The sequence below is a fragment of the Candida albicans genome, chromosome 4 (genome assembly GCF_000182965.3).
Source record: "Candida albicans SC5314 chromosome 4, complete sequence".
Lineage (NCBI taxonomy): Eukaryota > Fungi > Ascomycota > Pichiomycetes > Serinales > Debaryomycetaceae > Candida > Candida albicans.
The window spans coordinates 851,204-878,483 of record NC_032092.1 but is presented as its reverse complement, the minus strand read 5'-3'; the positions used below and the strand labels follow the sequence as shown (position 1 = coordinate 878,483).

Here is a 27,280-nt window from a genome sequence, read left to right as displayed (position 1 = left end):
ATTTTATTCATAAATCAAATTTTTGAATCATGAAATATGCATTAGTGTTGTTACTTTCATTAGTAAACGCTCTTAAATATGTGCCATTTGATAAAACACAATTAGATCCATCATCGGTATTCGAACAATTTGATTATCCTTCTTTAAATTCATCCCCCTGGCAAGTATCAACTGCCAAAAAATTTGATGAGGGAAGAGATGAAATAGTTCGTTATAGTGGTGAATGGAAAATTGAATCTTCGACTTCGAAATATCCTGGTTTAGAAGGTGATTTAGGATTAGTTATGAAATCAAGAGCTTCTCATTATGCCATTTCCTATAAATTACCTCATGAAGTGACAAATACCAATCCCAATAATAATAAAACCCAAGATTTAGTTTTACAATATGAAGTCAAATTACAACAAGGTTTGACTTGTGGTGGTGCTTATATAAAATTATTGGATAGTTCACCTTCAGGTTATAAATTTTTCAATTCAGAAACTCCATATCAAATTATGTTTGGTCCTGATGTTTGTGGTAGTGAAAATAAAATCCATTTCATTATAAGAAAAAAACTTCCCAATGGTGCCATTGAAGAAAAACATTTAAAACATAAACCAATGGCAAGAACAAATGAATTGACTAATTTATATACATTAATTATTAAATCAAATCAAGATTTTGAAATTAGAGTTAATGGACAAGTTGCCAAAGCTGGGAATTTATATAAGAATCAAAAATTATTTAATCCACCATTTGAACCACCAAAAGAGATTCCTGATGTTGATGATAAAAAACCTGATGATTGGGATGATAGAGCATATATTCCCGATCCTAATGTTGAAAAACCAGAAGATTATGAATTGAAACATGAATACCCTCAAATTAGAGATCCCAATGCTGTTAAACCAGATGAATGGGATGAACTGGCACCAAGGTATATACCTGATCCAGATGCCGTCAAGCCTAAAGATTGGAATGACGCCGAAAAACAATGGGAACCACCATTGATTGTTAATCCGAAATGTGCTACTGGTTGTGGACCATGGGAAGCACCATTAATTCCAAATCATGATTACATTGGTCCATGGTTCCCACCTGATATCAAAAACCCAAATTATAATGGTATTTGGACCCCAAGATTAATTCCTAATCCTGATTATTATCAAGTGAAAACTCCAGGGAAATTAGATAAACCAATTGGTGGAATTGGATTTGAACTTTGGAGTATTGAAAGTGATATTTTATTTGATAATATCTATTTGGGTAACTCCATAGCAGAAGCAGAATTAATTGGTAATACTACATTTAAAATCAAATACGAATTAGAAGCTGATCAAAGACGTGAAAACAAACCACGAGTTAAAAATGAACCTGTGGCTCCACCACGGAATTTTGAAGATATAATTCGTGATGATTCTATTTCTACATTCCAACAATTTTTAATTTTCATCAAATTATTTTGGTTAAAACAATATGTTCAATTAAAAGATTTTTATTTTGAATTAACGTTGGATCCAATTGGTTTAATAATGGCAAATCCATTGAAAACTTTATTGTATGCATTTTTATTTTTGTTTTCATTTACAATTTTCTTTGGGTTTGCAAGCACAATCATGTTTTTATTACAAGGAGGTGAAGCGTTTGGTAGTAGTAGTAGTATTACCACTACTACGACAACTGATCTGAATCGTAAAAATGTATTAACTGCAGAAGAAATTGAAATGCCCAGCAATCATGTACAAAAAATAGAAATTCTTGATGAACAAATACATGTAAGACAAAGAAAATAGATTGTCTATAGAAGAAGTAAATTAATTTAAAGTTTATGTGAATATAAGAGAATTAGAAATATTAAAATAATATGTGGCTTTTAACCAGTTTACCGAAACACGTTTTTTTTTTGAGAGCAACGCCAATCGAATTCTTTTTAACATTCTCGAATTAGTACGATCAGTGTGGATAAAGAAAGCCGCCTTAGTGTTGGAATAGCAAATTATTTTTAGTCCCCCCTCCCTCGAAGCAAAAGAAGCGTTGCTGGCACAAATGTGGCTTGTTCCAATTTAGGACAATGAATTACCATATTCAGAATAGTAGATTTTTCAGAAAGAAAATGTGGAGTCAAACGGGAAAACACTAAGTTAAACAAATGATGGAATACTTTCTATGATGGCCAGTGATATTATTATAAATCTGTCAAAAAAGAATAAAGAACGATTTCAACTGTCATTCTAAGATTGATTAATCTTAGTTGACAATGTGACAAGACCGATATTGGGAGTTTAAGTTTGACGAATTATAACTTAAAACATGTGGTAAATCTCAATACAAACATCAACAAAGTGTGGGGTTATGAGACTAAGGATTTGGGTTGCTACGGAAAATTTACAAAGTTGTTGTTTCTTTTTAGTCACCTTGTTTTAGTTATTTTAGTTTTGCTTGTTTGGTTTTATTTCTCTCTTGGTCTAAAAATTATTCTCTATTGTTATTATTCCTATAAGGTTAAAGACTGATGAAAAACCTTGAAGGTAATAATAACAGTTATTGAAAATGAAGTCAAATTGGAAACCTTATTATTTCCCGTACCTCGAATTTAAAGTATTTTTAATTGTGATATATATATATATATATTACTACAAAATTATTATTGATTAGAGGGTTCCATTTCCTATACTTTCTACTTATGACGTCAGTTTGGGGGGGGCAGCTCCTTCCACCTGCAGGTCAGAAAAAAAATAATAATCTCTTTTTCCGAGATCTTTTAGATTTTTTTTTCTTTTTTCTTCATCACCTGCCTCGGACCAATAACTCCTTGCATCGAACATGTTAAGCCACTGTAGTATAATTAGACTAACTGGTCCATTTCAAGAAACACGTGCTTCCCTTGTAGCTGGATTGAGTAGCACATGTGGGGTTTTCTAAATGGCTGGTGTTGACTTAGGTTTCTTATGGCGTTATTCATTGGTTGTTGCTGCCACCACTTGAAAAAAAAAAGAATATAACCAAAATGACTAAAATGCGTTACTTTTGCCAATTGCCAAGACTTTGACCATAATAAAATTATTCACTATGACACTGATGACGGTTATGAGATGGATTGTCAATGCTTAAATTTTCTTTCTTTCTTCCCCCAAAACTATGCTGGTTTTGTGTAAATAATTGAAAGTGTGATTTTGCAAAAAAAATCTGCTTTTCTATATTTAGAATCAACACACAACTATGGTGTTTTCTTCTACCTTTTTTAGTCATATTTTATACAAAATTGTCATCAACGTCATCAAAAAGATATATGGTGTCCTAAAATATTGCGTCTCTACTTTAGTGATTGCTAAGAATAATTTTATAAACAAACATACAAATTATTAAAGTGGTCTTTGTTTTGGTTCTTAAAGAGGAACAGGCGAATAATTAATGAAATTTCATATGAGATTGCAAAAAAAAATTTTTGTTTTGGAATATTATATAAAACCTGACATATCTTCGTTTTCTGGAAAATATTTATTCCTTCTTTTTTTTTTATTCCAATCCCATATCAATCAACTTTTTGATTACATTTACTTTATACAAAAATATCTTATTTGCTACATAATGAAATTTTTAACTGCTGCTTCCTTATTGACTTTGTCCTCATCAGCTTTGGCTGCCATTAAAGACATTCAATTATATGCTCAATCTTCCAACAACGAAGTCAACGACTTTGGTATTTCCTCCAGACATGAAGGTGCTGCCTTGAACTACTTATTCTTGGCTGCTCCAGGTGTTGCTGAAAACTTGAAATATGATGACGAAACCAAAACCGTCTATACTGAATTAAAAGCTGGTTCCTCCACTGTCAGACAACCATTAAACGTTGGTAATACTGTTCTTCAATTGGGTGGTAGTGGTGATGGTACTAAAGTTGACATTGCTGAAGATGGTACCCTTTCCTTTGATGGTTCCGACTCTGTTGGTGCTGCCAAGAACATCAATGACCCATACAACTACTCCAAAGATTCATATGCCGTTGTTAAAGGTGGTGATGGTGCTATTCCAATCAAACTTGTTGCTAAATTCACTGGTGACGATAAAGAATCTGCTTCTTCTTCTTCTTCTTCTGCTGCTCCAGAACCAACTGCTTCTTCATCTGAAGCTCCAAAGGAAACTCCAGTCTACAGCAACAGTACTGTTACCCTTTACACCACTTACTGTCCATTATCTACCACCATCACTTTGACTGTCTGTTCTGATGTCTGTACTCCAACTGTCATTGAAACTTCTGGTTCAGTCACTGTTTCTTCCGTTCAAGTTCCATCCAAGACTGCTTCTTCTGAAGCTGCTCCACCAAAGACCACTGTTGACTCAGTCAGTAAACCAGCTCCATCTGGTAAAAAACCAACTGCTGCTGTCACTTCATTCGAAGGTGCTGCTAACGCCCTCACTGGTGGTTCAGTTGCTATTGCTGTTGCCGCTGCCATTGGTTTGGTATTCTAAATTTAGAAATATATCTAGATTGCTTGTTTAAAATTTAATCTTTTTTGATTTTTTTTCTATTTAACATTTCTTATTACTTAATTTAGAATGTTTCTTTTGGGTTTTGCTTTATTAATTTCTTTCGGTTTAATTTTTCGTTATTAATTCTTTTTCACTTCAAAAAGTATTGTGTATACCTTTCAATATATACTATAGAATTGAACTACAGTTTTTGTAAGCATTCATCTGTTAAGTGGATTAACGTGATATGGGTTGACATTTGTCATTGAAATGAATTAGCTGTTTTAATAAAAAACTACTAGATACTATTCAATTAGTTTAAGGTCGACATTTTTTTTGTTCCTGATTATATTCAATTAATGACACAAAAACAAGAATTTTGCATTCAATTTTGATGTAAGAAAATGCGAATGGCTGTTTTTTGTTTTCATTTAATATTTGCACAATTTTGACTCAAATAATGATCAGTATAATCGTTGGTATATTAAATTTACAATATAGAACAATATTTAGATTACTAGAATTTATCCTCGCATAATTAGTAACGCTTTATTCACATAGAATCCATTCAATCTAACTTAATTGCGAAAAGAATTGGTTATTTCCATATTTCTTAGTCAATTACAAGCCCATATAAACAAACTCTTCATAATTATTGATTTCCAGTTGAGTAATATTTTGAATCCACACCTTTAGATAATCTAACAACCATTTGCTGCATCATGTGTTCAGCTCAAAGGTGACAGCAATTTATGTTGGTTGCATCAACTAGGTTTATTCTGGCCAACTTCATGCTGGTATGCAACGGCTCAGTTATGTATGTACGGCACTGAAGTTTGGGCATGACACTTGTAATAGCATTTCAACCTTAACTTTTTGATTTGTTTGAAAAACTCTAATTTTATTGACTCTGACTTACCTTTATAAAGATGTTTTTTTTATTTGAAAAAAAATTCATTTTGCATGATTGTACGTATTTGCACATTTGAAAATAAAATTGGACGTTTAAAAATCTCAAATACATGGTCAGCTGGTAATATATGAATAGAAAAATGAGTATTAGTTATTCAAACCTCGTGATTGGTAGAAATATAATATTCTTTTGTTTGTAAAGTATCTATAGTAGGGAAATAATAGGTCAACTGATTTTTCCTTAAAATAAACGGGGCACAATATATATATTTTTTTTTGGTTTCAATGCTTGTTATAGTTTACAAGATAATTACAATTGTAGAAAAAAGAGTTGAGTTGTTGTTGCTTACAACTTTCGTTATTACTTCCTTAAAAAAAAAAAATAGAAACAACCCACGCGTCATTTAAGGCTATTTTATTATATATATAATGTTGTGTATACTCTTATTGATGCCTAGAATTTTAATTAAATGGTAGCCAAGACACAGAAAAGTTTACCTTATTTTGAAGTATATTAAGAAAAAGCATAACATTTACAAATCGAAAAACGACACCATTTATTCTATTAATAGAATATACTTGTAGATGTTAGCTATAACCCTTGTATCTACAACAGGGAAAGGTCAATTATGAAATAAAGAAACTCGCGATCATTTCAACAATCGAGTTATAATTTAAAACATATTGTGTGTAAACATGTATGTACAATAATGCACTTGAGAGAAATATTATAGCATACATGAACCTATTTCATGCACCCTAAGGCAAACATTCATACCAAACCTATTACTAAGAATATAAAAATATTTCTCAAATAGTACTATTATTGGAAATTTTGGGTTATGAATTAAACAAAAAAAAAAAAAGGAGATACTTTGGAAAGAACTTATTATTTCACTTGGCACCACTTTTCCTCCACCAATACTGAGTAAGTTATTTTGTTTTTTTGACTTTTCCACTTTCCTTTGATATATAAATGGCTTATTCTCTCCTTTCTTTTGGAGTTTCTATCTTTTTATAATTTCCTTCTTCTTTCCTTTTCATTATAATTGTCTTTCTTCTTATTAATCAATTCATTTCAATCCAATCCAATTGAATAACTTCTAGTTTATTTTCTATTTATTTATTCAGATTGGTACTTTAATTAATTACTTCATTCGCTTAACAGACATATAACAACTATAAACAAAACCAAAAAAACAATCTATAATTATCTACAATATGAAGTACTTTACAATTGCAACTGTATTAACCTTGGCATCATCTGCTTTAGCTGCTATCAGAGATGTTCAATTGTTTGCTCAATCTTCAAATGAAGAAATTAACAATCTTGGTCTTATTTCTAGACGTGAAGGTGCTGGTGTCAACTACTTGTTTTTAGCTAGTGGTGCTGAAACTTTGAAATTTGATGATGAAACTTTTACAATTTTCAGTGAATTGCAAACAGGTTCAACTACTGCTAGACAACTGTTGGTTGTTTCTGGTGGTGTTGTTCAATTGAGTGTTAGTGGTCAACCACTTCATGTTGAAATCGCCGAAGATGGAAGTGTTAAGTTTGCTGGTTCTGATTCTGTTGCTGCTGCCAAAAATATCAATGACCCATACAATTATTCTAAGGATTCATTTGCTGTTGTTACTAATGGTGGTGAAGGCTCAATTCCATTTAAGATTATTGCCAAGTTTATTGGTGGTGGAAAATCTTCATCTGTTACAAAACATACTGAAGCTCCAACTACTTCTCCAGTTTATTCAAACAAGACAGTTACTGTTTTCACTACTTACTGTCCAGAATCTACTACAATTACTTTAACTATTTGTTCAGAAGTTTGTACACCTACTGTGATTGAAACTTCTGGTTCAGTTACTGTTTCATCTGTTTTACCTTCTTCTAGTACTGAAGCTCCACCAAAGACTTCTGTTGCTGCTCCATCTACAACTGCTGAGGCTCAAACTACTGCTCCTGTCACTTCTTATGAAGGTGGCGCTAATGAAATTGTTGGTGGTGGTTCAATGGCTATTGCTCTTGCTGCTGCTGCTATTGGTTTAGTTATCTAAGTCTAGATTACCCTGCCATTTGAGCTTTCTCTTTTTCTCTATGTTTTTTTTTTTCCATTTTGTCAGATTTCTTGATTACAATTTTTTGTTTAATTTTTCTTTTTGTTTTTTTATAATTACACTGAACCCAGATTTAATCTATTATAAAAATTTTCCTGGAATTTATTACAATGTTAGTGATATATTAATTATTTTTGAGTTATAATCTTCAAGTTTTTGTTTTTTTCGATTTTTTATATAAGTATGTTTTAGTAAATAATACTATATTATTCTTTATTGAAAATTTTGTAAAGTTGTACTATCAGGTGATCAGTATAATTAAGGCGTTCTTTCATATAGGAGTGAAATACAAGAGTAAAAGGGAGTAGGCTATTGTTTGTTGCCTAAATAAAAAGTATAATATCTATTTAAAGCAAAAAATCCTTTAAATGGGAGACCCCGCAATTCAGCAATATGTGTGCCGCACATACAAAATGAAATACTTGCCCAAAATTGCAACCACCTGATATTGAAATCACTTTGAAAGCAATTCAGCAGCTGCGGTAGATCCTTGAATAAAAGAATACTACTTGGTATTGAAAATAAAACAAAAATTTGGAGTCACATGTTTTGTTGAAGTTATGTGAGAATTGGTAATGAATTAACAAAAAAGTTGTTAAAAGAAGTGGTACATTAGAATTTTCAAAATACATATTCAACTTAAACAGTTAAAAGATTGACCAAGCCCGTTTCTCTGACCAAGCTCGTTTCTCAATTCGTAGAATTTGATTACTAGCAATCTTAGTTATTGTTTTAGTGGTGGAACATTATGTTAGATTTCACTACCCAAGGGATAAATAATGTAGCCTACTGTTCAACTTTTTTTACTAAATTTTACTAAAGAAAATAGAAAAACAATATTGACAATCCAATCAGATCATAACCAAACTACCTGCATCATATATTCAGGTGCTATGTGTCAGGATATCCTGAGGGTTATGAGTGTAGAATAGTTTTGGGTTAAACACGCTCAATTTGTGGAATAAACTTTTTTTTGTATTATGACGTCATGTTATTGTTGTACAACGGAAAAAGAAAATCTTTATCTAAAAATAATTTATGTTTGTTCGCACAAGTCGTACCTCTTGGACAAATAGTCGTAGTGGTGGGGGTGGCGTTTGAGCGCAGGAAATGCAACATCAACTGCGTAAATTGCATTAAGCCACAAAATATCGCATAAGTAATCTTAGAATATGGTGTTAATCTTTCCCTGATTATTTCCCCAATCAGCAAATGGGTACTGGAAAATGTAATAACAAGAACAAGCAGTACTTGGCCAACAAGAACAATTTTCAATCTATATGTTCGTATTCGCAAACCTCTGTGTAAGTTTAGGGCTTAACATTTGGAAATACATGTACAATAATAGCACTACTATCAGCTTTGTTTACATTTGTTAGTAACGTCGTTGCCCATCAAAGTTTTTTGTAGAGGTGAATTATCAGCGTACTATCTTCTCATTGACCGTGACATACTTTGCATTGTATTTCTTTTACCTTGAGATACAAAGTTAAGCATTTCATTCACGTTTGTACTACATTAAACACATCTTGTTCTCTTGCGCACATGCACTTGGTCGGCAAACCAGCCAATCACCCAGAGAAGAGTTAATATTAAAATAGAAGAAAAGAGTAATCATGAAAACAGATTCAACAAGTCCATTGTTCTGATTAATACGACGATGACGATGATGACAACAAATGCAGTCATCATAGTTAGTATATATTGAATGCATCATTTGCATTGTTAATGAAAAATATTTGTTGGTATTGTTGTTTTCCACTATCAATGAGGTACAAAAATCAGTAGTGTGACGAAATAAAAATGCCTCAACAAATGGGTTCGGCTTCTTTTTTTTGTTCCTGAATGAGTTGATGAATTGATTTGAAAATTTTTCCATAAATTCAATCAATATTCGAAAAGATTCATAACGATGCTGGAGTGGTTTACTGTGGAGACAGATTATATTAGCCGTTTTAAAATATGTGTCACTGTGGTTGTGATAGTGGTGGTGGAGGAGAACAAATAAGTTATAAATAGAAACCGGGACAAGAATTACTAGCCATTACTGTGGAAACAATCAAACACATTCAAAATATCTTCATTTGATATTTCTTTGTTGTATTTCTATAAACATAAACATTTCATCCTAAAGTAGTAATTGTTGAATATTTTTGTGTGACGTATTATTTTTTCTCTTTCTGTTTTTGTCTATCTCTCGAAAAAATCCTGCAAGAAAAATAATTTCCGATTTTTGTCTACTTTTTTCGGTGTAACAATCTTTACTTTATACGCCACCACATTTTAAAAAAAACTACACCATTGGTTAAACCAATAGATTTACAATTTTGTATCTCGGGTTTCTTGTTAGTAAAACACCAACAATTTCGAACAAAAACAAACAAATAAACAAACCTGAAATGAACTAAAATTGAAACTGAAACTAAACACTAAAAAAAAATAGAACAAAGGTATAGGGTAAGGACGGCGCACAAAATCTCCAACTAGTTTGGAAGTGGTGTTATTACTAATGGAATTGGTCAACCCGGTGTGACGTCCGTTATACATTGTGTAATTTTTTTTGAATTCTATTCAGAATGATGTAATTTTCATACTATATAAAGACCACCCTTTTCCCTCCCCATTCTTCGACTTCTAGTTTTTTTTTAATATTCTTCTTTTAGTTCATTATAACAAAAAAACAAATTAGTTATACCCATCAAATCAAACATGAAATTCCTTGCTATTTTATCCTTGTCTAGCTCTGCTCTTGCTACCATCTCATCCATTCAATTATTTGCCAAATCCGACGATTCAAAAGTTGATGGTCTTGGTTTATACTCCAAACACGAAGGTGCTGCCATTGATTACTTGTTCCTCGGTAAGAACGGTGCTGACTTGAAATACGATGACGAAAAGAAACAAATTTTCCAAGAATTGAAAACTTCTTCAATCACCGTTAGACAACTGTTCACTTTGGGTGGTGACGTTTACGAATTAGGTGCTACTGACAATTTCATCCCAGTCACTATTAACAAAGATGGTACTCTTAGTTTCACTGGTGATGACAAAGTTTACGCTTCCAAGAATGTCAACGATCCATACCGTTACTCTGAAAGCGAATACGCTGTTTCTAACAAAAAAACCGATGACAGTGCCCCAATCACCATTGTTGCCAAATTTTCTGACGACAAGGCTGCTGAAACCAGTGGTGTTGCACAAGCTGCTTCAAGCAGTGCTGGCCCAGCTCAAGCCTCTGTTTCCAACTTTGAAGGTGCTGCTGGCCAAAACAAATTAAGCTATGGTGTTGGTATGGCTGCTGTTGTTGCTGGATTAGTCATGTAATAAAGCAAGAGCAAGACTAATTATGTATCCGTTGCGGACTTTTAATTCTAATTAACTATTTGCTACTAATTTTATATCCCCTTTTTAATATTAAATTATGATACCTTGAAATATGAAATTTATATTTTTCAGTTATATAATTTTCTTTTAATCTATCAATCCAATATATGTTATTATACCACAAATTAGAGTTCAATTAACGTCTCTGTCACAATAACGCTAATACTTGTATTTTTTCTTGTTTTCTCAAATTTAGTTTCTCGTAATTTTGTTATAATAATCGTTCATTATTATCAATAAACAACATCACCAGAATATTTCTTGGTCTCACGCAAAGTTGGGAAAAAAAATTGAACATTTTCACGAAGTGGCAACAACGGTCAGAATTTGACTGCGAAAAAAAAAAAGTGGACAAAACTTTAATATTTGTCATCCCCCCTAATATTCTTTTTCCAACTTGTTTATTTACCAGTGAGATACTAACAATCAGTTGATTTTAAAGAATGACCTTAACTTTAACTTGAGTTTTTTCCGTCGTGATCCTTTTTCTCGTGCAGAATAAGGAGGTGGTTCTTCATTAGAATAAGATTCATTGAAACAAACGGTGTTTGCCGTTTTATGCGGACGTGCACCAGCAGCTCTTTGTTCTGGAGTCATATTGAAAGCTGTCAGGGTAGCTATGGTCTGTTCAGGTTGCCATTGCATACGATTCTTTCTATTTTTGACTTTAGGTCTTGCTAATTTAATTTTTGAACTCCTTTTAATCTTACGCTTAAAGCTATTGACATTGGTATAAGTTGATCTATTGTTGACCCGTCTCATATTTCTAACCGATTGTGCCAGTGGCTCAAAAAGAACCGAGGCATACGTTGCACCTATTATCGCCAATACCAAAAACTCCATCGTCAATACGATAATCATAAGGTTGTTAAGCCAAGGGATATCAAGATTAAGCAAAATGAAAATTGAACTTATTTTATTGAAGTTGTGATTTGTTTTTATTGAGGTGGTTTTCAAAAAAATATGTTTAATATAAAACAAAAAATCTAATATATATAGAGGTATTTATATATGTGCAGAGTATAAATTGTTATGTAAGATGGCGTGGTAGCTTATACCATAATGTTTTTTATTTTGGTGGGACAAAAAAACTAGATAATAAGGCAAGTACACTGAAAAAATAGCGCAACGGCCTTTATATTTCTAGGAAAACATTGTACTATCTCTATTCTATAAAGCTATTTTTGGCAATTGTTGCTTTTTTATTTGGTATTCTCTTACTTTAGTGTAAATAAAAAAAAACACACACATACTATTTTAACAAATCATAAACCCATTTATTATCAAAATAAACTATACTTGTTATATGATAATCTAAACATAAATAAATAAAATACCACCAACACTTACTCTTTATGTTCAACTTCTGGTTTTTCCAAAGTCTTTTGAGTAATATTACCTTCTTCAAGATCAGAATCACCTCTGTCTTCCCTATCACTATCGTACGCACTGTATTCGTCATCTCTTTCAACACCCAATTCGGCACCTCTGTTTTCAGGACCAATAAAAACAACAAACATCAAGTAAGCCAAAACAGCACCAATAAAAATAGCCATGGTTTTACCATAATCGTGAATTTGTTCTTCGATTGTAGCTTCAATTGTAGAAGATGCAGAACTGACTAAATTACCCAATTGGTACAGGACACCACTGACAAATGAACGGAAATGTGGAGGAGACAATTCTGATAAATGAATTGGCACCACTGACCAAGAACCTTGAATACCAAATTGCATGAAAAAAGCAGTGATCCACATTGGATGGAATGCCCAGAAGTAAATCATAATACCAGCAATAACATTACCAATCAAAATTGCAGTTCTTCTACCGATAAAAGTTGATAAATGAGCAATTACAATACCACCAGCTAATGCACCCAAGTTGGCACACACATTAACAACAGTTGATTTATCTTTACCGTAATGATACTGTTTGGTTAACATTGTTGGATATAAATCTTGAGAACCATGAGAAGAAAAGTTAAATCCGGCCATTAAAAAGATCAAGTAGACAATAATCAACCAGTATTGGTTCAATGCCTTTTTGGCTTGAGATTTGAATTCAGCAGCTTTAGAATTCTTTTGTACAGCACCTTGATCAAATCTTTCCTTTTGACGTTGATAAGAGTCAGTTTCTGGGTTGATGAATCTCCAAATGATAAGAATGATTGGTGGACCAGCACTGAACCAAAATACTGATCTCCAAGTTTTTTCTGTGGTATCAGCAATAGCTCTTTGGAAAACAACAGCTAACAAATAACCAAATGCATAACCTTCTTGGAAAATACCAGATAACACCCCTCTGGCCTTTTTAGGAGCATCACCTAATGCTTCAGCAGCACAAATACCAAACAACCCACCCATGGCAACACCAAATAATGCTCTCAACCCTAAGAATTGTTGAAAAGTTGTGACAAACCCAGTACCAATTTGAATCACCATCAAACATGATAAATTAATAATATAGGGCCATTTTCTACCATATGTATCACCAATTGCCCCAAATATTAATGCCCCAACCGTTCTCAACATCAACACCAATGTGATCCCCCAAGATACATCTTTAACTGTAGAATCTAAATCTTCAGCAATATTAGATACATTTAATGAAGTAACAAAAAAATCCAAAGCATCCCAAGTCCATGCCCAAAATCCCAAAAAGAAAAAATTCCATTGATGTAAATTCATTTCCACTAATGGTTCAAACGGATTAAGAACTTCGTGCCAGGAATATTGTTTCAATTCATCCCATCCAACCCATAATGAAGTAACTCTTGTAATGGCATATTTTCGAATAGCGGGCCAAGTGAATTTTGGTGGACGAATAATGTGTCTATTATGTTCTTGAACATCAGCACTAGTGATAGAATGAGTATCAGCAGCAGTCATAATATTTCTATGGTTAGTTATTATATATATGTATATGTGTATGATTTATAATGTAATGTGATGTATTGGGTTTTTATAACGATAAATTGGAAAAGGAATAGATACTATGATATTATTATTGTAAACGTATTTATATATAAGAATATATTATAGCAAACCAAAGATATTGGGAAACAACAAAAAAGGAAAAATCAAAAAATCAAAAAAAAACATAATTCTACAGAATCTATACTTTTGGTCATGTATTTATATAGACAGAATACAGACAGAATATAAAATCCAAAAAACCAAAAAAGACCTTCCATTGTTGAAAAATTTAGGTAAAATGGCTTTATCAATAAATTTAGATGTAAAAGGATAATTGCAAATTGTGCAATAGTACAAAAAAAAAAATAGACAATTCTGGTTAAACAAGTAGACGTAAAACTAAAATTTAATTCTAAATGGGGAGGATATCACTTTCCCGTGTATAAGCGCGGAATAAAATTCTACCGCTTTTAGTGATATTATCCTGTACATTAATCATGTCTGCAAATGCTAATAGAGTATACATACTTTTGTTTGAAGGACAATTAAGTATAACACAAAGTTACACAAGAGTACGGTGGGGGGAGAGAAAACTATACTGGGAAACTACACAAAGATTATCAAAATGTTGCTTTTGCTACTCCTTTAATATTTTCTTTTCCTCCCCCAAAAATATTTAGAATGTTTTTTTTGAAACTAAAACGTTTTATTTAGTTATCATAAATTGTTGAGCAACCAAAAAGAAAAGATAAGGGAGGGGTGGTAGAAAGGGGGCTTGAGATTTAGGTGATAGGACAACAACAGGCTAAAAGAAAGAACATTGACAAATACTTGTGTTGCCTTATAAAAATTCTGTCTGTACGTTTTCTTTTGTCTGTCTTGATTATGACAAACTTTAATCACAACTTTAGCTTCTGACAACAGTATATTTGTCTCTTAACCAAAGTGAAATTTGATTAAAAAACTTACAAGTTTACGATGGGATTGTAACAATTCAATTGTGAGAAATTTTTATTGTGTCATTGTTCTCTGTTCCGGAAATGGTGGGGTAAAAGGAGGGGGTGAACGGAAGTAATAAAAAAAAATTTTTTTTTTTCTTGGATGGGGATTGATTTCCCGGTTTTAGAGCAACCTTTTCTATATGGAGAAATTCTTTTATACCAAGAAAAAGTATGAGCGATGGTTTTCCACGGATCAAGGTGTCTGGATTCCTATTATCGTACTTAAAAAAATAACTCAAATACAAATTCTTGGTTAACGGGTGAATCTGACTATACTTTTTTCTTGTCCTGTCCTGTCAAAGTCTATTTTAAAAAGACTATTTTTTTAAAGTAAACTCTTAGTGTAGATTACCATGAAGGTTTACTCACTCTCCAAAAAAACTTGGATCATTATTTTAGTAAGACTTGTAGATCTTCTCTTGTCTGCGATATCGACTTTATTGTTAAATTCCAAATTGAATATGCATCATGGGTATATTATATTATCTACCCCACAAATGAATGGAAACGATAATGTATCAATAAATTGGTATTTAGTTGTCGTCTCCTCCACTCAATGTGCAACATCTAATTAGACTAAATGAATGTAATAGCAGGTAAAGATTAGGTAATGATTGGCTTTGATGACCCCGGAGTTACAAAATTGAATTTAGAGAATCTAGTAGTAACAGTGGATAATGAGTTCCTGCGAAGGATGGCAATTAGAAATTGCTCATCTTGAATTTTGTCACACAATACGAGCATTTCGTGAAACTGCACTTTCCTGAGTATAGCAAAAAACTTGAAATAAAGCCATGAGAGCCATCTCACGGAACAAAGGAAAACTACGAAAACGTAGTAATAGCCATTTGTAGAAAAAAAAACAAAAAGTAACGTTTCTCAAAGATCAGCCTAAAACAACACTCAAACAAAAAAGAAAATAATAATCTGACCACTTTTTTCACTTTGTTGTATTTTGTGGTTTTGATCCTCTTATTGTTTTTAGTCCTATCGTTTCATTTCTTTCGGAGTTTTGAACTGTACAACTAATTGTTAGTGCTCACTAAAACTTGCTGGTCATTACACAAAACTCAATTGTCGTGTATGAATCATAATGTCTAGTAATAGTAAGCTAATAGTTCTGCAATAGTATTGGATGAACTGCAATCGTTATCTTGTACAAATATGAGCCACAAAAACTATATCAGCAACTTTTCTACGGCGTTTCAAATTATTAGAAGGGGATAGTTGCTTTTGGGATGTGATAGTCGTGTGACATGATTTGATACAAACAGTTGGTCTATATGGTGGGGTAGAGAATAGCCGTGTTATTCATTATCTCATGAATTTTTGAATGAGCTAGCTTTGCAAATACCACTTCTACTTTATGAAGCTACTCATTCCAGAAGTTTCTTCTAATCTGAGATAATTCCAACAATCGTCAACTTTAAACACAAAAGCAGTGCTTATGTTTATGTCCACTCTGATACTAGTGGTGATGGCTGATTAACGATCTGCAATAATTAACGTAACGAGCAAGATTTCTGGGGTAAAACGATGTAAATGGGAGGGGAAATACGTTTTAAAGGTAAAATTCCATCTTTAATGAAAAAACTTATTCCTGATTCATCCGTATTTCATGGTTGAATTAGCATCTAATTTACTCAACAATTCATCGTAATTAAAATAATGAAAACTGATCAAGGATGCTTCGTTTAATTTCAAGTCTTCCCCCCCCCCCTCTTTTTCAATCTTCTAGATACTTCTCAAGTAGTTTGTTTCTTTTTGCTTACTGAAGTCAAGTCTAGCTATAATTCAAAGCGTAGACATTTACTCCACTAAGTATTCTTTCTTTATTATTATTTTTCATTCTTTATACATTCTTTTGCATAAGGCTTACAAATATTAAAAATCATTCAATTTTTTTTGCAATCCCCGCAAAATAAGTAGGAATTATGAAGAAGTGTTCCATTCCTAAAATTGACTGAGAATTCTTTTAGTTTAGATATTTCTGAATATGCAACAGTATGGGCATCCTTATTAATAAGCTTTTAGGAGTGTTTAAATCCTCCAAGAGCAATAGCATCAACCACAACCAACAACAGCAAAGTCTGGTGGATACAAGTAATGGTAAAACTGTTTATAAAGGTGGAAATATGACTTTGAATGCTGCAAATAGTAACAGTATTCACAACCCACAACCAACCACTTACATAGAATCCCAAACCGAACAATTTGATTTTCTGCAACTACCTCAATATCAACCAGCAATAAGCCACCCAAGAAAAAACTCATTCAAAGGGAGTGGTGGTAATCGAAGACCATCAAGTGATTCAATGACTACAGTGAGTACAGTCACATCAAGAAGAAGATCAATTGAATTAGTGGCTCAAGAATTGGAGATTGAAAATATAAAAAATTCCTTACCTGAAGGGTTTAGAGTGGATGATAATTGATAGGACAAAACTTTCAATACGGGAACTGGAAATTGGTTTAGTGACCGTTTAGATAAATAAATATAATGTTAATTAAATCTCGCAAACTATGAAGAAAAGAAACTCATTCTATATAAATGTACAAATTCAAATCAATTGCAACAATGATGTATTACCAACATAATATCTTGACAAGACGACTTTCGTATACTTTCTCTCTCTCTCGTTTACGCATATACATCCCATCATTTTTAGATTCTATTTCATGAACTCGCAATCACCCTCGTCTTTGTCTATATCTCAATATTCTTTTAAATAAATCATCAACATCTAAATCAAGTTCAGCAATAAATTCTTCTAAGATTGATTTATCACGAATATATCGATCACAATCATTAGCAATCACATAAATATCAACATTACATTCTTTACTCATTCTCTCAACAAATTCCACGACCAATTTCCGTTCCAAAAACGTATTATGATCAATTGAATCTCTTATCCAACCTTCTCCCCATTTTTCTAATCTAGTAGCAATACTTGGTTCAATTTTATACCATTCTTCTAAAATGTCATACACGGTATAAATTTTATTATTTAAATCAATTATTGGTATGCCATTACTATTCATTTGTGGAGGTGGTGGTGATGGTCCATTCAATTGTAATTCAAAATCATCTAATGAAGCATTGATATTATCAGCCAATTTTGAAACAAATGCGGGATCTACTGACACATCACGATGTAATGCTTCTTGAATATCTTGTCGCATTTTGGAAAATGATTTACGAATTGCTTCAATATTTTTCTTCGTCACTTTTTTGGTATAAACTGGAGTGCTATCACCTGATTTGTTATCATTAGAAGTAGTTATTGATGATGGTACTGATGATGAAACTAATGAATGTGTTGGTGGTAGTGCCCGCTGTGATAATACTTTTTGTGGCGGCTGTTGAGGTTGTTGTTGTTGTTGTTGTGGCAATGGTGGCACATATCTTGATTGCATATTGATCATTTTTAATGCATTGCTATCTGACAGACTAGTCTCTCCCATATCGGTGCCAGAAGTCGACAGTTGAAGATTAAGTTTCAGTTTAAGACTTTTCCGACCTCTTTTGTTTGCAGAATTTCTTGTTAATGGTGTTAATTCCTGTTCCTTTTGTTCTGCAGTTTTTTTGTTTGACGAGCTCCTTGTTGAAGGTCTTTGCCCTGAATCTAAGTTTTCAATTGGTGGTAATACTGGGGCAGGTGTAGGTGTTGGTACTGACTCTGGCCCTGCTATTGGTCCTGTTTTTGATACTGGTACTGACCCTGGTAATGACCCTGGGGCTGGGGCTGGAGCTGGGGCTGCTACTGGGGCTGATTCATTGAGGGTATTAATTTTTCCGTCTGATGAACCATTAGTAGGAGGATCTTGACCCATTTCCTTATATACCAAATACTCTAACGCCAAATGTCGATTTGGGATATCCTTATTTGCTAAATGATAAACCAAGAAATTAATCTCCTGTAATTTTGAAAATGCTGGATCCATTTTTCTTAACCTAATGACAGGTTTATTTGATGAACTCATTGCAAATTGCTCTTGATAAAACTCTTTCATCAATTCTCCAGTGACAAAAAATTTATCTAATTTCTTTTTGCAACAAAATCTTATATAATGTTTAAAAGTAGTAATGTATCGTTTTCTAGTTTCAAACCCAAGACTCAAAAGTCTAGATCTAGCTTCTGGATTGGTCAATACTTCATCGTCAAATTTTTTAAACATTTTTATGACATCCTCTGTATCTTGAGACATGATTCTTTTGTTGATCTTGATATTATCACGATCAACTCTATATCTTCTCTTCGTCTTTTTGTCGCCATTTTCTGTCCCCGACCCATCGTCTAACATCAACGGAATATCTTGCAGATCAATCTTTTGTGATATAATTGAAGTTATAGGAATACGTCCATTGCTATTTCCAGATGACAGTCCTTTTCTTGTTGTTCTTGTTTCTGATGGTTTAGATGCACTTGTAGTTGTAGTTGCGGCAGTAGATTTTTTGGAACCTCGCGGAGCATCGTTGGCCATCGGAGCTGGCCACTTGGCAGATAATGGGTTTGCCTGAGACAGGAATTGTAATGCTGCTGCTGTTTTGGTTGAAAGGGCCGGAGTTGGGAGAACTGGTCGTTGTGGGGTGGTTACAGGTAATTGCATCACATTTGGAATTGATTGTGGATTTGCTGTGCTGTACTTTAACGAGTTTGAAGGTAATGTCGCACTGGAAATTGAGTTCTGGACTTGAGGTGGTGGGTGTAGTGGAGCATCGTCTGTCAATAAATGATTTATCTTATGTTTGTTTGGAACGACATTGGTTGCAATACTAGTGTCAGTTGGGGCTTGTTTATCAGTTGAACGGACTAAATTATTTTGTACTGACGTTCTTTTTATGGTTGTTGGAACTGAAACATCCGGATTCTTTCTTTTCCGACCCCTTCTCTCGATTTTTTTAACAGGATCAAACGACGAGGAAGACGATGACGACGACGATGCCGATGATGATGATGCCGAAGAGTCTGAAGATGTTGAATTTGCATTGGGATTTTTTCTCTTTCGACCTCTAGTCTCTTTCTTCTTTGTTGGTGGAGGTGGTTCTACCAACACTGGAGATGTTTCTTGGATCTCATCCTCTTCACTTTCTTGTGATGCCCGTGCAATTGCCGCTCGTTGTTCTTCAATAGGGATAACTTCTTGTAATTCTTTCCCGTTATCACTTAATTCCACATCTATGAATTTTCCAGACGATCTTCTAGTGGCTACCATAATTAGTGATTCATATATATAAGAATGTTATACTCAATTAGACTAAAAAAATAAATGAATAAGGGGTATTGGAGAAGAAGAAAAAAAAACACAATAAAAACCAAAAATATACAGTTAGCAAACTAAATTATTGAAAGGTGAAAAAAGAATAAAGACAAACAACCTAAAAAGGTTTATTGATTGGTAATTATTTCAAGTTGAGGTGGTTTTTTTTTGAGGGGGGGGGGAGTAGAAGAAAGGGGGGAAGAAATTAATATCGAATGAAGTGAATTAGAAAAGTGAAAAAAAGGGGGGGAGAGAAAGAAAGAAAGAAAGAAAGTAAGGAGGACTGGAAAGAAAGAAAGAAATGGCAAGATGTGAAATTATATTAAGAGAGAGACAAGAAAGCAAAAAAAAATTTAACCTTGCATATATATTTAAAGGGAGCAGAATATAAAAAAACCACTCATAAAACCTATCACGACATTTTTAAATTTACTATCTTTTATACGTTTACTTGAAAGAAACACTTAGTAGTAGTTGGTATCTATGGATAATTAATAACACCTGGATTGGTAGAGTTTTTCTAAAGTTATTTATATTTATATTTTTTTTTTCGATCGTGGCGAAAGCATGCATATTGAGAGTTTGTGGTCATTTAGCAGTGGTTTGGAAAGTTGTGGTGTGTTACTAAAATTTGGTTTATTTCCAATTAAAAGAAATTAAAGAAAAAAAACACGATAATTGAACTCTAATGTGTGTAGAGCTTGAAAGTGTGTGTTCTAAATATAATAGGAACGAAATTGAACCTGAAATTAAAGTTTGGAATATCTGCATTTGTGGTTGTCATGATAACAACTTCTTGGTGGTATTATTTGCTCTGTCGACACATATGAAAAGCTTGATGGGTTTTCAAAGGCTATTTCATGCATTTAGTAATTTGTCCACTACTAGTTCCAGTGTATTGAGTTTGTTGTGTTCAATTGTTGCTCCTTTCTCACGAGACCCTATTTTTTGAAAGAAATGGTCTTTAAAAAGTTGTTGTATGAAATTAATTTACATATATGATTGCTATACTAAAAAGAAAGCTAGTGTCATTATACTGAAGGTTTATACTTTTGATACTAAATAATTAGAGACATGAGACTGAAGAGACTCAAAAGCGTAGGTGTTTGTACACCCCCCAATTCTGATCTTTGTGCAAGTGCTGGGCATCTCTTTAAAAATTTATCAAATATTAATGAATAGTTAAACAGCTTTGGTGAATATTCAAAAGCACTGTTTTGTTTTACTTACTATTCTTTTTCCTGTACTGTTTAAATCTGAATACGTGTATCCTCTTTATAGTTGAAGATTTTTAAATTAGATATGGATAACTCTCTATTTTTTTAAGGGGGTGAAGGAGTTTAAAGAAATGTCGCAGGCTTTTTTTTTGTTTCTCATTGTTTTTGACATATATTGTGTTTGTGTAATTAAAATTTAAGGACCCGAAGATTCAAAATAAAAATAGCAGAGTATGATAATAGAGAAAGGTTTATCTTCAAATAAGTTCAGTGGATATACTTTAGAAATACTTCACCATGGTTATCTGTCGGGTATTGCTTGAGAGCAATGGTTATTATCTGATATTCTGAAATTTGAAAATGCAAAAGGACTTGTTTTCTTTCATGTATAATATGCGTTCTGTATTTTATTTGTGAAAATTTTTTTTTCCTTTTATGCATCTCAAATTTTATTGAGGTTGCAGTTAGGCATTTCGATCCCACCCCTTCATGCATTATGCAACCATTGCGTAGTTAGCAAGACTTGTTAGCTGGAATGTATAGATCAAGTTAGTGTGCTTACATATTGAAATCAATTAGAAACCATGCTCAATGAAAACACTGAACAAATTGATTTTTCATTCCATGTCCTTTTTTCGGGGATGTTTGTTTTCCGACACTACAAAGAAAAAAAAATCTTTCTTGTTTTGAATGCTTTTCAAATCCTCGTCAAAATGTATTTACATTTCTTAACAATGCCTTGAAATAAAAGTGAAAGTAAAAGTAACAGTAAAAATGCACAAATGTCCACATTCTGGTTGGAAACTTGAAACCCCCCAAAATTTACGTATTCTGAAAATCTTGAATTTAACGACCAGAAAACCGAACATCTTTGTATGTATTTAAATAGTTACTCTCTAGCCAACATTCTTCAAGAACTACTCCCCAACATCCTGAGATTAAGAACCTATAGTATAAAATGCATTCTTTCGGACTACATTCTGTTCACATACTTTACATTAAAGATATGCTTTTATATTGAAAGCACACGAAAATATGATGTTTTTTCTTCCCATTTCTTAGGTCCAATAAAAGAGACATATTAAAGTTTCAATTGAAAATTGTACCTGCAAGGGGGGAGAGTGGAAGCAGTTCCGAAGCACTTTCTGGTCTGATCATTCTTGTATTTTTTTGTTTTTGCATAAATTCTTGGTGGAATGCGTACCACGCCGCCCAAAAAAAATCTAATCTATTCATAAGTTCTCTTCATATTTCAATAACTACAAATAAATACTGAGAATCGAGCTAACCTTTGGAATGTAGAAATTCCATTACCTAAGAAAGGAAAATTGATTTTCCACTATATAAATCAAAAACCACCAATGTCTGACAAATTAACTGGGAATAAGGAATGAGCTACCAATTGCTGGTTACTTCTAGTTGGTAGTTACAAAACTGTTTTTCTTTCCTTTGCATTCTGATCATCAGGGCTACAAACCATTAATCACGTATAGTAATTTAGTAGCAAAATATAATAATGAAATGAACAACTATCAGGTGTTGAAAAATGTCTTTACTGGAAGAAAATATCTTTTAAGTTCAATCTGTTATAGTGATGTCTAACTTCTTTTTGTGTATGCGTGTGAAAGGATTTCAAAATGGCATTTGGGCACTTGTACATTTGTTTTAGTGTCTACCACCAGAGAGATTACATTGCACAAATACTTGTACGTTCTAGACTCGCTCCAAAACCCCTTTGTTTACTATTTTTTAGACCAAATCTAGACAACATTTAGAGAATATGACAATGGCTATATATCCACTAACAACAAATCAATAAAAAAGACTACAATATAATCTTCCTATATTTTAAAATACTGTTTTTCTTTTTTCTATTTATTCCTGACTATTGCCAACCCAATAAATATCAAATAATTACCCGAATTATACCTATACTTTGTTAGCTTGAATATATAAATATATATAATACATAATTAATCTTCTTGCCCATCAATTAATTCTATTTTATCTTTTTTGGTTTCCTTATATGACAGTTCTAACTAGTTATTGATTTAATCTAGCCTTTTCACGTAATAATTTAACTTCATCATCAGATTTTTGTGTTCCCTTTTCAATTATTAAATTTCTTAATAATTTATTTTCCATTTCTAAATTATTCAATTGATTTTCTAAATTCACAATTAAATCTTCTAAATTATTGATTTTAGTTTCCATTTGTTTTTCTCTAAGTTTCTTTTTGAATCTAAATCTAGCACTAGCAGCAGTATTTCTTCGTTTTTTATCTAATTCAGCAGCAAATCCTTGAGTATTCCCACCAGTTACCGATGATGGTGATACACTAGAAGACGATGGAATAGGATCTAATAATGCCATTGTGGTATTGCTCAGTTGCAGTGATACCAGTGATCGATGTAAATGGCCGTTAGCATTAACATTAACATTTGTTGTAGTGATGGGGGCAACGGTTGTTATACTGTTATTGATTCGAAGGGGTAATTCAGCTGGTGAAACTGATAATGGTGTGGTTGTGGTTGTAGCTGTTGCATTTGGTGATTGTACAGAAGGTATTGGGTTACCTAAACTGGCTTGGTGTTGAGCCACCAAAGCACTCAATAAATCAATTTGATTTTGTGATAATCCTGCATCAAATAATGATGATTTTGCCCCTGGTGGAACTGGGAATTTGGGTAAATCAGTCAAATTCACAAAGGAGGATGGATTCATTAAATCGATTGTAGCCGGTTCTTGTGTCGTCAAATGTGCATGAGATTGTGAAGCAAGAAGGGAAGTCGATAGATGGTGTGGCTGGTGTGTTAGTGATGGTAAATGAGATTGGAATTCTTGTTGTCTTAATATGTTATTATTGTTAAGATCTTCAACATGGTTATGGTGGTGGTGATGATGGTTATGACTTTGGCTATGGCTATGGCTATGGCTACTGCCAATTTCCTGGTTGTCAAATTCTTGGATATTCCAATTACTATCACTGTTGCTGTTGTCGTTGTTGTGTTTCTTGTCTTCATCGGGAAAAATAAACGAATCATCCGCAAATGCAGCTAAATCTAAACTTAGTTGTCCATCCATGTCAAGATTAGGCGTGGCTGTCGAACTGTCGGTTGCAGTTGAAGCATTTCCATTGATATAATTATCAATATACACTAACTGCTCCAATAATGCTGCTGATGTTGGTTCGTCACTCATTATACTTTGTAATAATCTCTGTTTGTTTGTTTGTTTGTGTGATAGAAATAACTATGTCTCTTCAGTATTTTACTATATCATTAAATAGAATATGTAATAGACTTTAATTCTGAAACTCTTTCTTTTTCAAAAAGGATAAGTTTTTGTTATTTTTATTATCAATATTTATTAGAACTATTTTGTATTCACTTTTTTTTGGGGAGGGAGGATAAGATAAAAGGTGACTATATATAAATGATTTTCAAAAAAACTTGACATCAAACTAAAAACGTTTAAAACCACAGTTTTATAAATAAATTAATAATCTTCTTTAAGAATTTGATTGTCCTTAAACCTATATGGCAAGGTATTTTTTTGGGATTGTAACTTGTGCCGTTGATATCAGTTTTTTTTTGAAACGTTATAGCCTGGTTAGAAACATCATAATCAATGTGCGATTGAAAAGATAGTGCAATAAAACGTGACTTCTCCGAAATGTCAACAACAACAATAGAAAGAGAAAAAAGAAAATTTCCAAAAAGGAGAAATTGCAACTTTGTCTATTGTAAGTTTTGTGTAGTAAACTTCTTTTTCCGCTTTGCTATTTAACGGATAATTGTAATACGTATTAGTATGAGAAAAAGCAAGGAGAGAAATAAGGATAATATAGCAAAACTAAGATGTGATAGTTTCAATATACAATTGCTAGGTAGCAATTAACAATTTGATACAATGATCTTTGTTTGAAAGTCTTGTTAATGCATGTATATTCACCACCTCCCCCGCCCCTCCCCAGATTTATCAATCATCGGGAAATAGGGGATAAATGGTAGCTCAAAACTATGGCGCGTGGTTTGTTCTTCCGTTTTCAGTCTATGTTATATTGCAGCCATAGTTTTTGCGTCTTCACGTGAGAACTTGTCAATCGAGATTATGAGATTGCAAACTGTCAAAAAAAAATAAACGTGGCTCCTTTCCGATCGATAAGAATGTGAAAGGTCAAAAAGATCGGAACCTGATAAAGATCTATGCTTCTTCCATTTTTGGCAACTTGATCCATTCTAAAACATTCGGAAGCAATTGTATTTTGTATGATAATGAAACATAAGGCATCTATAGTCGAGAGTAAGTGAAAATAGAAGAGATAATTATCTGCGGGGTCTTGTTTTAAAGCTACTGGTATACGTTTATTGTATTAGATATCTGTATTAAACAAAGCCGCTTAATGCTTATACTACCACACGTTCTCTTGTCCAACTTGAAAATCTTTTTATACAACTGAACTCAGTTAAAGTATCTTATTCACTACACATAACTATTGCGACATTGGTAAACTTTTATACATCAACTTTACTGGCAGCAAACTTTATGATGGGTCCTAAGAATTTATTTTTCGGGTAAATTGATCCACATAATGGTACAACATTACAACCAATMGTAACTTTAGCTTCTTCAGTTGTGGGACCAAAATCRATAAATTTAACTCCTTCTCTCAAACCAATTTTAATAACTTCTTGCATCATGACAAAGTATGCTTTATATTTTTTACTTATAGCATGATCCAAACCTTGGATATCTGAGGTCATGGTATCACCCAAACGGAATATCACACATGAAGCAATGATTTGATTATCAACTTTTAAAAACAATAACGATCGATATTTTTTTTCATTAGAAAAATTGCCTAAATTATAAATGAATTCCCAATCTGGTTGTAATAATTGTTGTGATTGTCCTGACAGTTGTCTATTTTGAGAAATATTTTGATTCATATTAATGATTTCCTGACAATTTTCATAATTAAATACATTAGTTTCAATCACTTGTCCATGAGCTTGTTTAAAACTATTATCTTGAGTTCGATATTTGATGGCTTTGAAATAATCTGTACTGGTTTGATTTTGAAATGGTCGTAAATCGATAATATGAGAATTGGGTAATTTGATCTTATACCATCCACTCGAAGTTATCCCAGCTTCAAAATTCACATCTTTATATGTTGGATCCAATAATACGGTTAATTTCTCATGTTGAGCATTCCATTGTGATATGGCGTATAAAACTGCAGCACCACGAGCTACTGGTTTCTTAGTGGCACTACAATAAAACGTAGATCGTTTAAATGGCCAATGGAATCCTAATAATCCAAATCGAATACATAAAATAGGAAATTTGGAATTTTTCCCAAACCATTTATTCAATTTTTTACCAATCCAACCGGGGATTCTTTCACTAAGATCAAATTCTTCCACAATGGTGAGTAATATCAATGCTTCAGTATTCATTAATTCTTGATAAAAAATTTCGGTATTATTTTCCAAAGATTTCAATTCTAATAGTTTTTTATCCTTTTGATTCTTCTTGGCTAATCGTTTCAATTGATTTTTCGATAATGGTCGATATTCATCTTCTAAATGTTTAATTGATGAAGTAGTATCACATAATGTTGGTGTATCTTGAAATAATAATGATTCATGATCCAAATCTTCAAATGCAGTGTTTAAATTCTTTTTATTTTGATGTTTTGGCTTTTGCAGCAACAGCAGCAGCAGCAGCAGCAGAAGCAGCGTCACCGGTGACGCTGTTGATGGTAGATTGGAGGTCCCTGCTTCATTCTTCTTGAATACTCGTAACACTTTACATGTCATTCCTGGTAAATCTGCTTCGATATAATTTTCCATCAATGAAATGACATAATCACCAGAGATCCCTCCGTTGTATTTACGATTGATATCTATAAGTTTCCCCCATCCTTGCTTTTGGTGTGGTGTTAATGAAAGCAAATCGTATTCTTCCACTTGATAATTGTTAGTAAATCCACCACGCAAACGGAAATATC

General features: G+C 32.8%; 9 protein-coding genes across 9 annotated transcripts; 5 read left to right on the top strand and 4 right to left on the bottom strand. All coding sequences in view use genetic code 12, as the record gives it.

Moving 5' to 3' along the window:
• Nucleotides 1-29: 29 nt before the first annotated feature.
• Nucleotides 30-1,775, top strand: CAALFM_C404090CA (calnexin; the record flags this gene model as incomplete). Its single annotated transcript, XM_712011.2, has 1 exon — nucleotides 30-1,775. One exon carries the CDS (start codon nucleotides 30-32, stop codon nucleotides 1,773-1,775), a length of 1,746 nt encoding a protein of 581 aa, XP_717104.2.
• A 1,618-nt stretch (nucleotides 1,776-3,393) lies between these two features.
• On the top strand, nucleotides 3,394-4,452 carry PGA31 (Pga31p; the record flags this gene model as incomplete). The annotated part of the gene is made up of 1 exon (XM_712012.1): nucleotides 3,394-4,452. The coding sequence occupies one exon, from the start codon at nucleotides 3,394-3,396 to the stop codon at nucleotides 4,450-4,452; it is 1,059 nt and encodes a 352-aa protein (XP_717105.1).
• Nucleotides 4,453-6,585: 2,133 nt separating this feature from the next.
• PGA30 (Pga30p) lies at nucleotides 6,586-7,419 on the top strand (the record flags this gene model as incomplete). The annotated part of the gene is made up of 1 exon (XM_712013.1): nucleotides 6,586-7,419. One exon carries the CDS (start codon nucleotides 6,586-6,588, stop codon nucleotides 7,417-7,419), a length of 834 nt encoding a protein of 277 aa, XP_717106.1.
• A 2,769-nt stretch (nucleotides 7,420-10,188) lies between these two features.
• Nucleotides 10,189-10,803, top strand: RHD3 (Rhd3p; the record flags this gene model as incomplete). The annotated part of the gene is made up of 1 exon (XM_712015.1): nucleotides 10,189-10,803. The coding sequence occupies one exon, from the start codon at nucleotides 10,189-10,191 to the stop codon at nucleotides 10,801-10,803; it is 615 nt and encodes a 204-aa protein (XP_717108.1).
• A 486-nt stretch (nucleotides 10,804-11,289) lies between these two features.
• Nucleotides 11,290-11,706, bottom strand: CAALFM_C404040WA (uncharacterized protein; the record flags this gene model as incomplete). The annotated part of the gene is made up of 1 exon (XM_712016.2): nucleotides 11,290-11,706. The coding sequence occupies one exon, from the start codon at nucleotides 11,704-11,706 to the stop codon at nucleotides 11,290-11,292; it is 417 nt and encodes a 138-aa protein (XP_717109.2).
• A 503-nt stretch (nucleotides 11,707-12,209) lies between these two features.
• On the bottom strand, nucleotides 12,210-13,751 carry JEN2 (Jen2p; the record flags this gene model as incomplete). The annotated part of the gene is made up of 1 exon (XM_712017.1): nucleotides 12,210-13,751. One exon carries the CDS (start codon nucleotides 13,749-13,751, stop codon nucleotides 12,210-12,212), a length of 1,542 nt encoding a protein of 513 aa, XP_717110.1.
• A 3,034-nt stretch (nucleotides 13,752-16,785) lies between these two features.
• CAALFM_C404020CA (uncharacterized protein) lies at nucleotides 16,786-17,214 on the top strand (the record flags this gene model as incomplete). Its single annotated transcript, XM_712018.1, has 1 exon — nucleotides 16,786-17,214. One exon carries the CDS (start codon nucleotides 16,786-16,788, stop codon nucleotides 17,212-17,214), a length of 429 nt encoding a protein of 142 aa, XP_717111.1.
• Nucleotides 17,215-17,470: 256 nt separating this feature from the next.
• Nucleotides 17,471-19,999, bottom strand: CAALFM_C404010WA (uncharacterized protein; the record flags this gene model as incomplete). Its single annotated transcript, XM_712021.2, has 1 exon — nucleotides 17,471-19,999. One exon carries the CDS (start codon nucleotides 19,997-19,999, stop codon nucleotides 17,471-17,473), a length of 2,529 nt encoding a protein of 842 aa, XP_717114.2.
• A 3,305-nt stretch (nucleotides 20,000-23,304) lies between these two features.
• On the bottom strand, nucleotides 23,305-24,462 carry MET4 (Met4p; the record flags this gene model as incomplete). Its single annotated transcript, XM_712022.1, has 1 exon — nucleotides 23,305-24,462. One exon carries the CDS (start codon nucleotides 24,460-24,462, stop codon nucleotides 23,305-23,307), a length of 1,158 nt encoding a protein of 385 aa, XP_717115.1.
• Between the last annotated feature and the right edge of the window lie 2,818 nt (nucleotides 24,463-27,280).